We start from the raw sequence: 13,292 nt of genomic DNA on the forward strand, positions 1-13,292 counted from the left end.
CAACTACAGGTTCACCTCAGACACCTGTTGAGTTCTGCTGTGAGACGTCAGATCTTTTGGGGTGTCACTGAATTACCTTCAGGCAGGGCCTGCAAAGGGAAAGCAGAGGAACTTGCGTAGGTGTACGCTGAAGTAACAAAGTCTTAACTGTTCAGTTAGAAAAATCAGTCAGTCAAGAGAGAAATCCATAGGAAACTGCATTTTGTGAGTTCTGTTGCCCACGGCCCTTCTTTTTTTCCTTTGCTCTCCTGCATACCTCTGGAAAACGTCCAGTTTCCCTCCAACAATTCCCTATTTTCAGTGGGAGAACAAAGAATGCAGAATAAAATCTAAGTTCTTGTAATAAAAGTGAAGATTACAGAAAAACCCAGCAAAAGGCCAACACTCAGATTTTGTGTCTTTCCCTACATTGCAGACGCCTTTCTTTTGAAAAATTATTCAGCACACTACATTTCCTTGGCTGTAATTGGAAGACGCCAGCATGGTTTTGCTGTGAGTTAGTGAGATTTACAGCCCCATGTGCACTGAGTCCTTAGAGCTGTGGGCTGCGGACCGGGAGCCTCGGGGCCGCCGGATTTCCTCCAAGGCAAGCTGGCAATTCATGGCAGGTGACTTCTGCTGGTGGGAGCACCCCGTCCAGCCGCGGGACTGGGGTCACCGCAGGGCTCCGCAGGCACTCGGGCTCAGCACCGTGTGCAGGGCTGGGGGACAGAGGGTCCCATTTTGGGGCCCTGGCAGCCACCCACAGAGGACGCAGCAGACGCTCAGGGAGGCAGCAGCTCGCTGCTCGGGGCAGCGGGGAATTCCCCGTGTCTCTGGGTAAACAGAATCAAAAAAAAAGGTCTCTGAAAGTCTGACATGGAGGGAAATTTTGCTCGGTGCTATTAATGAACACAGAAGATAAAAAAATGACTCAGGTAATTAGCATGTGTTCTGTGGTCACAAAGGTTTACACATTTACAGCACTAGGAGGAGTCACTGTCGTGTACCCTGAAACCTCCGTAAATCCCCTTGTGGCCTGCAAATAGCGTTTTCCCCAGGAGCAATTTCTTCCCGCATCTCTCCTCCTGCTGCCTCTTGCTCACAGCTGAGATAAATGTACAGCATAACCCCAGGTAAAGAAGGCTTTGTAAGATCAGCCACTGGCTGCGTATCAGTTACTCAGCCCAGACACTGTTACCATCTTTTTTTCTCAGAAAACTTTCGTTTCCATGGTATAGATTGTTTTTTTTTTCACTTGTAGCATTTTTGTTCCAATGCCTCAAAGCTTGTTATGAGGATTATTAATGCAGCCTCCCCTCCCTGGGTGCCCGAGGTCACACAGGAAGCCTGCGGCAAGCTCCGGCACAGGGCAGGGAGGCCTGGGTCCCGTGCCACGCTGTACGCCCCAGAGCGTCCTTCCCCCAGGGGAGGAAATGCAGGACATTCACAGCAATCATCTTCTTGAAACCTCTGTTTCACACAAGCAGCAAAGCCAGACTTTCCTTCTCAATAAGCATCCTCCGACAACAGCAGGGCTGAGGAGTTTGGTGCAGGTTGTTACCTCCAGCCACCCACGTGCTAGAGCCATGTATCTGGATGCGCAGTGAAGCAGAGCCCCGGCTATGCAGCAGACACGGATGTGTCTAAATCTAGGATGTGCTAAATCCTGCCTAAAGAGAGGAAATGTGAAAAGCAGCATCATTTTCTGGACGGCGCGGTAGCTGCTGTGCTTCACAGAATAATGTTTGTTGCAGCGAAATGGCAGGAGGGGAGCCAACGTGACCTTTGGAAAACCAGGTGTGTGGCTCTGACCTGTGCACTCGTAAGCGGGTTAGAGAAAAGCTGCCAGCCTGCTTTGCAAGAATAGGCTGTAATGCAACACAAAATATAGATTTCATTATTTAATTGTTCTGATCAAATAAAAGTCCAGGATTTTTCTCCAAGCAGCCAAGAAGCAATGGCACGATGTGCAAGATGTGCCAGCCAGCTGGAAAACCTCGTCTGGATAACCCATTCCTTTTGTGCTCTTCTTTCACACACACAGCTTCTTCCTACACGGTGAGCTCGTGGCACAGGCACCTAAAAAGTGCAAATCTCTCAAACTAAAAGCGTGCCAGCTGTGAAAACTGTAGGAGGAGAAAAACAAACTGTTTTCTGGTACTGCCAGCTTGTTTTTGGCTGAAGAACACCGCTTCTGCTCTGAAGCACATTGCTCTCCCGGCTCGTGCCGGCAGCGGAGGTATCGCTGCCCAGAGAAGTGCACGGGGCAGGAAGCCGTGCCTGGGATCTGCTGTTTAAGCACGGCCCCCGGCCCACAGCATCCACTCACGGCTGCAGAGGAACCCAGCAGCCCTTCCTGTCACAATTCAAGGACACGCACACGAGGAGCCCAGAGGAGATGCCATTAATAGTTCTGCTGCTTTCTGTCAGGAATTTCCAGCGGAGCTATAAAACTGGGATGCCTAAGGCTTAGCGGGGATGTAATCAATGCGACGGTCCCAGGCGGTGCTTCTTCAATAGCAATTTCACCCTTCGCTAACTTCTTCAGGTTGGTGGCTAAAATTCCCCTGCCTTTGCCACCTGAAGAAAGTTGTTACAACAGTAGCTGTTCAGCAGCCCTCCGTTGTACGCCTTGCTCGAGCCAGGTGTCTCCTGCCACTCTAAGCTCCTTTTGCTAAGCACACGCCTCATCAACGTTCAGCAGGTGCCACGTCTCCTCCTCCTGTCTTACACAAACTCAGCAATAGCCCTTACACTGCCAGTCTCGAAGCCCTGTTTCTCTCTCCAAGTTCAGGAAATCAAATCCTCCTGCCTCTTACACCAGGATAGCTGTGGATTTGCCACAGCACAGAAGCAGATTTTTTTTTCCTTAAAAATCAGACCAGAAATTTAAAAAAAAAAAAAAAAAAGTTCTGTTTTCTTACTGTTACTACTGTGGCTCAACAAATGCTTCGTTGCTCACGTGTAGTGCACAGAATTTGGTATGTAAATGTAGCAGAGCTCATACAAAGAAGCAGCCAGTTGCATCACCAAAATAAAAATCCACATCTACAGCTTTCCTAACAGGAGTTTCATCTCGTTCAGGTTTCTTCGTTCAGCGACAGAGCAGTGACTCCTCTTGGTGGAGGAGAGGACATGGTAGTTTCCTGAACCGCTCCAGCCTGGTTCTCAGGAGGGGGCCGCCAACAGCTGGGATGCGGTCAGGCAGCTCAGCACATTACGCACTTTAACCTGGTGCAGCTCCAGGACGAGGCTGCAACGATTTGAGGAATCTTTTTCCCTTCTGAATAGAGGCATGCAAACCTTCAAGATGTTTGAGCTGCCCGGCATAAGGAACACAGTGATTCAGCTTTGTTCTCCTCTTTAAAGATGAATCCAAAACACTGGACCCCAGAGACCACAGGGGCTGCAGGCGGGACACGGGATCCTGTTCCCAGTGGCTGGACAAGTGCAAAGCAGCCTGCACACAGAGGACAGGCACTAATCCCAAGTCTTGCAGCCTTGGCCTCATTCTGCTACTGACCAGTTATACTACTGCCAGGAAGACACCTCATCTCTGCGTGCTTCCCTTCCTGCGGCGGTTAGGTCATCGCCTTGGAATAAGGCCCTTGGAAAAGGGTCTGCTCCTAACCCTCATCAGTAGCACTTCCAGGACACCGTAGGTCTGATTTAAGGAGGCATCTTTGCAACACAAAATTATTCACCAGGAAAGGATCAAATCCTGTCCAGGAGATGAGGAACCATCACCAAAGTGCCAAGACAGGGGAGATTAATTCGCATGGCCTGTTTAGATTGGAAGTCACAAAGGTCAGCCAAAAAGGAGGACAGACACTTTTGCTTTTGAAGTTTTGAATTGTTGAAATTTTCTCCAGAAGGACCTAGAAGTCGGCTTGCAGCATTGCCTCCAGATGTAAGGAAATTCTGTGTGGTGAAGGCTGAACCCATGGACTGCTTCTTAGAAACCTCTTGGAGACAAAGATGGACAAACAATGGAAAAAAAAAAAAAAAGATGGATAAATATGGAAAAAAAAAAGATGGACAAGGTATGGAAACAAAAGATGCACAAGCTAAACCTACTCATGTGTCTGTCCCAAGCACTGCAAGCCCCTCACAAAGTATGCTGCTTAAAAGCAGTCTATTTGCATTTGAAAACCAGGAAGCTTTTGTTTTTCAGAGAGCAATCTAAAAATAGAGCATTAGCTAAGCCTAACATGCTAAATACATGAGTTGAGATCACGTGCTGGTGGTTGAGAATGGGCTTTAGGATGGCTGGGGCAGAGAAGTATTTATAACTGCTGCTGGATCACGGGACCTGTCGGTCACTGCGAGTGTCCTCCAGGGACAGCGGGATGCTCGGGGGTGCCAGCACCGCCAAGCCCAGCATGTGACTGATGGTGGGATCTAGGCAGCAAAAGGGAACTGTGAATTCCTGATCCCACAGGCAAAGCTGCACGCTGCCCAGCAGCACATTCAAAGCCATGATCCAAACCAAGATGTTTCAGCATCCTGGATCGCATTTCTGGCGTGTCACAGGAGCCAAGCCACAGTACAACCGGTCTCTTACAAGTCCTTTCCTCTCCAGACTAATTTGATCTGTAAGGTTACCTAGACAAGAAGAGTAGAAAGGCACATTGATTATTGTATGTGCTCTTATGGGACTCCATCTCGGGAATGGTTATATAAAGCCTAAATGAACTGATAAACAAAGAATAACAAACCAACAAAACTAAAGTTCGTTTGTGTGAATATCAAGACAACTTTGCTGCAAGTCACAAGGGAAATGATACCTCCAACACCCTATTTCCAGCTCCCTCTCATGGTATGGGCTGTACCCAGTGCCAAAATACCAGCACCATGTACTGGGACCACCGGGCAATTAAACGTGCTGCTAGTACCTAAATAATAATAATACAGTTAATATAAATAATACATCCTAAATAATACACCTAAATAATAATACAGTTTCAGCAATTTTCCAGAAAAGAAGCACTAGAAAGCTAGAATGATATGTTGTGGCAGAGAAACAAGCCCAAAGTCAGCATCGGATACTTTTTGGTAAATATATGCAGTTCGTGGACTTCTGCCCCTGAAAGCATTTTGGGTGTAGTTTACATTGCTGCTTAGCACTTTGTTGTCCAGAGAGGTATGGAGTCTCCTTCTCTGGAGATATTCAAAACCCACCTGGATGCCATCCTGCACAATGTGTCCTAGGTGATCCTGCTCAGCAGGGGGATTGGACTGGGTGATCTTCAGAGGTCCCTTCCAACCTCAGCTACTCAGTGATTCTGTGATGTTCTCCAAGTACCAAAAAGCATTGGTTTGGAAAAAGCGTCCATTTGCCAGAATGCAGCTGTGATTATCTGTCAGCACGTACATGTCCAAGACAAAAGTGCTTCAACCCCAGCAGATCAGATTGGTCTGATTATTTAAAAAAAATAAATAAAAAGCTTAAATGCAGCTACAGCCCCATGATGTCCCTGCAGTCCTGGGCAGGGGCTGCTGCCTTCAGTAAGTCCCAGCTTCACCACACATATCCCACATATGGATGTAACCTTGAAAGGCACAAAAGCACAATGTTCGTGAATGGTAACTAGCGTACGTAGCTGGCTTACAGCAATTAAAAAAAATAAATGCTTTTAAAACAAGTATACACATATATCCACATAATTTAAAAATATGTATGTTGTTCCCAGATTCTGCAATACGTGGACATGTTTTAGGGGTGGTGCTACTTCATTATCCTTATTTGAAAGCAGATAGGAATCAAGGTGATGGCTTTACTTACCTGTCCTTATAATTTCTGTGGTTTGCCACACAAATCGGTTCACCTTTTGCATTTGACTTAATCCAAACATCTTCAAACCTGAGTGCCCCAAAATGGGACGCTTTATTAGCAACTGGAGATCGTCCAAGAGGTGTTGTTACTGAGGTCTTGTGCTGAACATACGCACAACTGCACACATAAGGGCTAAGTTTTAAGATAGCACTGTTTTAAAATAATTAAAATAACATTTGCCTTAACAGATTAAGGGAAACAGGTTGCTGATGAAGGGGAGGAGGAAGAAGGCATCAACCGGCCTGCTGGTAGCAGGCTGAGAAGTGTCAGCACAGCGCTTTGTGGCTTGCTGAGCGAAGCACAAGGAGCCCCTCTGGAGGGCAAGACCAGGAACCTGCAGCTCTGAAGACCAGGACAGTTTAGGTGTGCTGGGGAAAGAGCTCCTGGAGTTACAGCAACCTAGCCACACACCGTACAAAAAAGTTTCTGCATCTATCTGGATACAGGCCGTTTTCAGAGTGAGAAGGCTTTTGCACAGCAGAAATAGCCCTTGGGAGCCTCCAGAAGCATTAGCTGGAAGTGTTGCAATCAGTTACGATAGCAGTATACACTAGGCAACATGACCAGAGTTAGTCAGGTATTATTTAGTTGAATACGAACAGATGAAATGTGGAACATACAAGACTCGTAGGCTAAGGGTTAATTCAGTAGTTACATCAACATTTCAGAAGTCATAAAGCCGGGTGACCTCCTGAGTCACCAGATGACCAGCAGCAGCATTACCTTGGGCAGGCCTCCATCTTGGTTCGGTGTCCCAGACCTGCTCACTGCTCACATCCGCAGCACAATCTCCACTTTTGGACCACCACAGCTTTATAGGGGGCAGGGTGCCGGGCATGGCTGTAGCTTCCGGCATCAAGTCAACTCTTCAGGGCAGTCCCTGCCTCCCTCTGCCTACACGTGCAGGCCCTCCCTGCTTTTCAGCTGCCACCTAGTGGTTTCTAAGTGCCTGTATTCACTACAATTAGGCTAAGTCCCTTTTCCCTAACTTCAGTACTAACAATTACGTGCTCTCAAAATACTTTTTTCTCCCCCTGCACAACCGCCACCCATCAGTGGCTGTGGGACGTGGTGGCCCCAGCCCAAGCCTGTCGGAGCGGAAGGTGCTGCCCCAGGCCTGTTACGGGGCCTGGCCTGCCTGATCGGGGCAGCTCCACCTTTCCAGTGTCGCTGGAGGTTTCCAGGAGCTCAGCCGTCCACAGGCAAACCTGACACGAGATGCACCCGCCGAGGAGATCACCCGCTGGCTGGCGCAGGTGAAGGGACCTGGCACAACAGCCTTGCTACGCTGCTGCTAACTCACGCCACGGTGCAAGCAGCTAGCGTAAGCTTGTCCGCAGCCACCACACCGCATTGTGCTCAGCATTTCAAGACAGGACTCCAGGAACAAGTCTTCTCCTTCTAACCCAGAGCTGCCTGGGGAGGAAGGGCAGTTTCCAACAGTAGCAGCCACAGGAGAGATTTGTCTCCTGAATCCCTGACCACCTGTGGTGGCCAGGAGCAGAGCACGCTGTTGAAATGCAGATTTCCTGGAAAGAGACAGTACTGTGGGCTGGAGCCCAATTCCTCCACAGGAATTAGCCCTGCTGGTATGAGAGAATCATCACATACAAAAAGCATCAGAAGAAACTGTCTAAGGCGGTTAAAACTCATTAAGTCCCAGCTCTATCATGAATAAAAGGGGCAAGAGAAGTAAAGCGACAGAATTTGCACAGGAGAAAAACCAGCTGCTGTTAGTCTTTGGATGCCTGCTGGGCTACAATATACTGGAGCTACCGAGAAGGAAAAGACTTCCACTAAGAATTTTGTCAAAATTTTATTTTTGAGAGCAGACGCCAGACTTGGAGCTCATGGAAGCCTACTGCCTGTGTTCTTGAAGAGCCTGGTAAAGCCCCATTAGTCAAGACCTCTGAACCAGAGATGAAACAGTTGAACATACCCAGTTTACTCCTCCTACAGATAGTGCATATCCCTTCCCCTAGTAGTAAGGGCATTGGATGGCAGCCTGAGAAAAGCGTGCTTACAGTAAGACATGGGTTTGTTTTGCAGGAAAGTTGAACAAAATGTGCACCTCTCCATATCCCACCCTCAGCAAGTTTAACTAAAGCCTTAGGCATGCAAACTTAATGATAAATTGGTAACTTTGGCACAAACATACAAACAACCCAGGCACAAGCTGAGAGAGATTTGGGTTGAACAGTTCCCATCTGCTCCACCCAAACTCAAAATTATACTTGGGTTGCTGAGGGGAAGCTATTGAAGGAAACAACCTCGGAGAAAAAGTGATAGGAATGAACAGCTGGGAGTAGGTTGAGGACAGTAACAATTTCAATTGCATCTGCCACAGATGGACTTGGCCAGTTCACTGTGCCTCCCCCCCAAGTACTCACATTCAAGTCAATGGGAAGCATTCATGTGGGCAAGAACTTGCACAACTGTTTGTGCAACCTGCCTGTCAGTATGTTCACAGCCTCTTGGGACTCGACAGATGCATGGATATCACGTTCAACCTGCACACCATGCAAAGGACCTTTCTGCTACTCACTTCCTTACAGTATTTGGCATTCTTTGTGGTCTGAAGGTCAAAAAACCCTTTATGGAACAAGAAACATGTCTATGGTCTGGACACAAGAGAGATGTCAGCTACATACAAGGAGCAGCTCGTGTACAAACTCTGAAGCATTAACATGAATCTTTAAACAATAAACCTGCTATTCTCATTCTTAAGATTCCCCCCCCCCCCCCCCCCTTTTAAACTTCAAACTGGTCAGTCTCCTATCACCAACTGTTCCCCAGGCTCAAGGGAATGCCTGCTCTTGCCATCTCTAAGGCAAGGTAAGCAATACAGGCATAGAAAATCCACAGTTACACAGCAAGTAATTGTGCAGGTCGGTAGTGTATACAAGTCTTCATGAGGATGCAATATAAGCTAGCACAGACGTATGGAGACAAAAGTTGCTGAAGCAGCAAACCTCATCTTTCAGTTTTTCCTGCCCTCTTCACCCCCAGACTTGTGCTCTACGCTGTTTCCTCAGACTACGGCATACTCCCTGCAATGGAGGTACAGACCTGAAAGCAAACAACCTGATAAGAGACCACTGCCAAGAATAGTAAGGATGCTTTACAGAAGCTGCTGGTCAGCCAAGAGCGGTGAGATTTTACACTGACAGAATAAAGATCCTAATTAAAGAACCATACTTATAGAACAATTTATACACACACTTCTTGCATCACTCCTTACACACCAAACACTTGCATTGGTCAAAGACCGGACAGCACAGTGGCCGCAGCTCCTGAAAATGCTGGTCAGGGTACTTTGTGGTACTTGTGCCGAAACCAAGTTCTGCTGTATTCTCTCCATCAACATGTCCTAGTAAATGAATGGGGAAGGTGGCAGAGCAGTGTAATCAAAAAGTAGATGTCAGAAGCTCAACATACTTTGAAAAATGTGTCATTTTATTTGTACACTTCGAAAGTTGTACATAGAAACTTATAATACAGTCCTGTAAATTTACTCATTGCTAGAACTGCCAAGTAGAGGGGAAGATATTTATTGATTGATCATCAAGAAGTTAGAGGGGAATAAACAAAAAACACAGGAAATTAAAAAAGTTATGGAACTCTTTTTTTTTTGTTTTTAATCCCCAGTACAAATTTTATAAATACAAAACAAATTCACAAATTACTTTGAATGCTAAATAAATATCTACTTAATAAACTCAGACTGAATACCTCCAGCCAGCACTGGTACAGTACTTAAAAGATATGCAATTGTACTCATTCATGTGTAGTGTTGAGAAGATATGCTCAAACAAGTTTTAAACATGCACAGTTTCTTCAACTGTGCTACAGCAGAAGATTTTATCTGAGTTGATAAAGCCCTCAATACCACAGCTCCTACAAAATCTAGAGGATGAAACAAGTCATTTGGTGCAGGAAAAAACAATGCATTTCTGGAAGATATTTGGACACATGAATGTATTAAAAATGTACAAAACCTCTGTAAACCAGTACTGTACCCAGTACATCTATCAAAATTATTAGACACTGAATAAAACTGTAGCAAAGGTAATCTTTCCTACGTTCTCCTGAGTGCTTAATATTACATTGAGAATATAGTGCAGGCCACACTTCAAGGTGGTTAAACAGTTGTTATTGCTTTATACAGGTATGATGACTGCATGATTTAACATTTCATTTTAATGAATTTAACAGATTCCCTCAAAAAATCCTTTGGAAGGCAGAGGTTAGATTCGTGACTTCTTTGCCACGGGAGCGGCATGGTCCACATTACCAGATGTGATAGGAAGTCCAAGCTTTTGAGCCTGAATGTGGAAGAAAGCCTGAAGTCTAGTTCCAGCTTTTGCTTCACTTGTGTTACGAGGGTTGTATTCAAAGCAGTTTGAAAACATCAGCTCAATGTCTTCAATGAACTCCGCTAGTAAATAAAAAGTAAATAAGTGAACTTAGGGTGTCTCATGTCATCAAATGGCGGTATAATAAAGGAGCATGACACCGCTGAATGAGTGCAGAGTTGCCACCCTATTTTTACATATGCATCAAGTATATTACCATGTGTTAGTGAAGAGCCACGTAAACATTCTTAAATTCCTCTGATAATCAATAGAGAGAATACAGAACAAGGAACAACTCAAACTTTTCTAAGTATTTAATCAGTATCGCACACTGACATCAAAGGCTTGAGAAATTACCTGGATTATTTCACATGCTCATTTCTTATCTATCCATACATCATGTACTTTGGTAGTAAAAAGCATTTTTAAATAAGATTTGTTGAAAATGAATCATGTTATTTCAAAAAAAACATGACTTCAGATGCCAACACAGCTCTATTTTAGGATAATTTATTTTAAAGAGACAAGAGGGTTTGTTACTTTTATTGATACTTACATGCAAGCTTGTATTCACATTTATTCACCTTTTCACGGATTATATTTAAGGCAATAGGTTTTTTGATGATATCATAGTAGTCTGGTACCTTTAAAAAAAGAAGAATTTTATTCATACAAAAACCAACAGAAGCTTAAAATTCTACTTAGGTAAAAAAAGGAAGTCCTGCATTAGCAGAAAGCATTTTGGTTTTGTTTTTGAACAAACAGAGGAGTCCCAAGCAACAACCTACATTTCCTGAGCTGAGTGTCAGTTTGCAGGTATTGCTTTTCCATTTTTGTACATCATTGAAGTAGCAGACCACGGCAAACATCAACCAGCAACTTAACAAATAAATCTAATCCTAAATGCCCTGTGAACGACTGCAGGAAATAAAATTATATGAGCAGATAAGCATTAGGGTGTTACAGCTACTGTGATCTGTTGAGAGCAAAAGTTTTCCAAGATTTAAAAATGTTTCATTTTCCTGTAACGTTAATATTAAAGGCTCCTTAATAACGAGTAATGGACATTTTTACTCCACTGCTGTTCACGTTTTAGCAGTGTTCCTTGAAATTCCATTTAGTTATGTTGAAAGGACGGTAGTGAACTTTCTGTAGCAAGCAGGATGCAGCGTGCAAGTACCAGAGACAGTGCCACTCAGAACAGCGTTTGTGTGATAAATGTTAGAGGAGAAAAGAGACTGCTTAACCCTTAAGGGTACTGATCACTTGGATGACAGGTTTTGAGGTCCAACTAAGCACTGAGGTATGGGTGCTTTCTTCTCACCCACAGAGCGAGAGAAAAAGTGCAACTTTTAAAAAGCACAATCTGCTCTAAATATTGCTTTCTTATAAGAAATATCCCCGTGCACCATTACACGTGCTCTAAAACCAAGTTCTTTATTATTGCCTGAAACTTTACTGTATCAAATACAACCTGCAAATGAACCTAGAAGAATTAGCAGAGAAACAGCATTAGATCAAATTCTTCATTTTTTTCACTTTCAAAGTGCTGCTTACATAAGCACTAAAAAAAAGTAATTTTCTTTTTCTGGCATAATGAAGAAAATTTGGGACACTCAGGTATGGATTTTTCTTTCTGAACTGTACAGACTATCCTTCAGTGATTTATTTGTGCAAACCTGAATGCAATGAACTCTCATAGTTTATTCTCAGGATCTGAATTAAGCTGAGTTTTCCATCCATCCTCCTTAAGAAGCTTCCTTGCATTCACCAGACTTAAGCTTCCCAAAGCAATTCCACTACTATAGTAGCCAGATGCTCATCCTGAAATCATTCATTCAAAACTCCTCTCCTCCTCCTCTTCATTTACCACTTACCACTGCTAATTTTAAAAAAGCACTTAAACACTGAGCTCTGACTCCTGCAAGACGACTATTACTGCTGTCTGTGCAGAGTTGCCAGAGTTGCTCCAGAGGGACTGAAGAAGACTGGCACTTTGTTACTGCAGAATAAATCCAGCAATGTCTTACAACTGACAAGCTAGGGCAGCCTGCAGAAAACCAGACATGCTTTGGGAACTTTTACTGAAAAAAGTCTCTAAAGCAGTACTAAGGATACCTATTTTACCATCAAGTGTTTTATAATCTACATCAGGAGAAAATTAAATTAAGAACTCAGCTAAGAAGTCACCTTATTACTGCATCACAATTAACATCAGAATGAAGCTGTTCTTACCTTGTTATTTTATTGCAGATCTGTTCTGAAAATACTCTTGCATAAATTGAAGATCAATTGAACTAATTAATAACCACACACTTATCTTTATCAGTCCACTGCTCTGTTTTTTTTCCATATCAAAGCATTTCAGTTATACACACTTGATGCCAAGCATATTTAAAATTTGCGTAACACCACGTCATTTGGAAAACCTAGTTCTGGCACCAAATATTTGAGCTGAAGTGTAAGAATTCTCCCAAATCCCACTGTATTCTCCTGTTGGGTAGTACTATAAAGTCCAAGTTTTACTGACAACAAACAGGATTCTCTAATGTTATCATTCCCTCCGCAGTTCTATCAGTTACCTGGATTTTGGAAACCAGTTTCATGAAAGGCCAGCTGTCATCATGTCGTACCAGTTCCACTACAAGTTGTTCAAAAGCTGAGAGTTCATGAACTCCCCCTTGACGTCCTGAACTTCTCCTGTTCAATGAGGTTTGAGGAGATGATTCTGGGGAGGAAAAAAACAAAAACATCCCACCAGATGAAAATAAAAGCCTGACATGTAAAAGATCAAATGAAAGTGAAACACCATTATCCTATTCTAAAAGAAAACAAACGAAAAACAGATAGTACGGGGTACAGATGGTTAGAAGATGCAATGTCAAGCAGAGTTTTCAGTTCCTGCCCTTTGAGCCCCTGTATCTTGTGAGCTGGAGGTAAGACACAGATTTTTCTTTTTGCTTGGCTGTCTCATCCTACACCCTACTCACAGCCAGCAGGGGTAGATTCCAAGAACAGCTACATTACACTAGGAGAAGAGAGAAAAAAAGTCAAATTTTAAGCTACAAAAACCTGGAGAGAAATTAAAAGATAAGCAGATATTTTAATCCTTAGACTTC

At 44.1% G+C, this 13,292-nt stretch overlaps 1 protein-coding gene across 3 annotated transcripts in view; it reads right to left on the bottom strand.

Moving 5' to 3' along the window:
* Window positions 1–9,253: 9,253 nt before the first annotated feature.
* Window positions 9,254–13,292, bottom strand: part of BAZ1A (bromodomain adjacent to zinc finger domain 1A) — a 61,450-nt gene continuing 57,411 nt past the window's right edge. For all 3 annotated transcript variants that reach the window (XM_048059739.2, XM_048059740.2, XM_066997998.1), the window contains 3 exons: window positions 12,756–12,901; window positions 10,730–10,817; window positions 9,254–10,256 (listed from right to left, as the gene is read on the bottom strand). In XM_048059739.2, coding sequence (XP_047915696.1) covers window positions 10,066–10,256; window positions 10,730–10,817; window positions 12,756–12,901 — 425 coding nt within the window. In that variant the 3' untranslated portion in view covers window positions 9,254–10,065. The remainder of the gene's footprint in view (window positions 10,257–10,729; window positions 10,818–12,755; window positions 12,902–13,292) is intronic.

Source organism: Anser cygnoides, chromosome 5 (assembly GCF_040182565.1).
Source record: "Anser cygnoides isolate HZ-2024a breed goose chromosome 5, Taihu_goose_T2T_genome, whole genome shotgun sequence".
Classification (NCBI taxonomy): domain Eukaryota; kingdom Metazoa; phylum Chordata; class Aves; order Anseriformes; family Anatidae; genus Anser; species Anser cygnoides.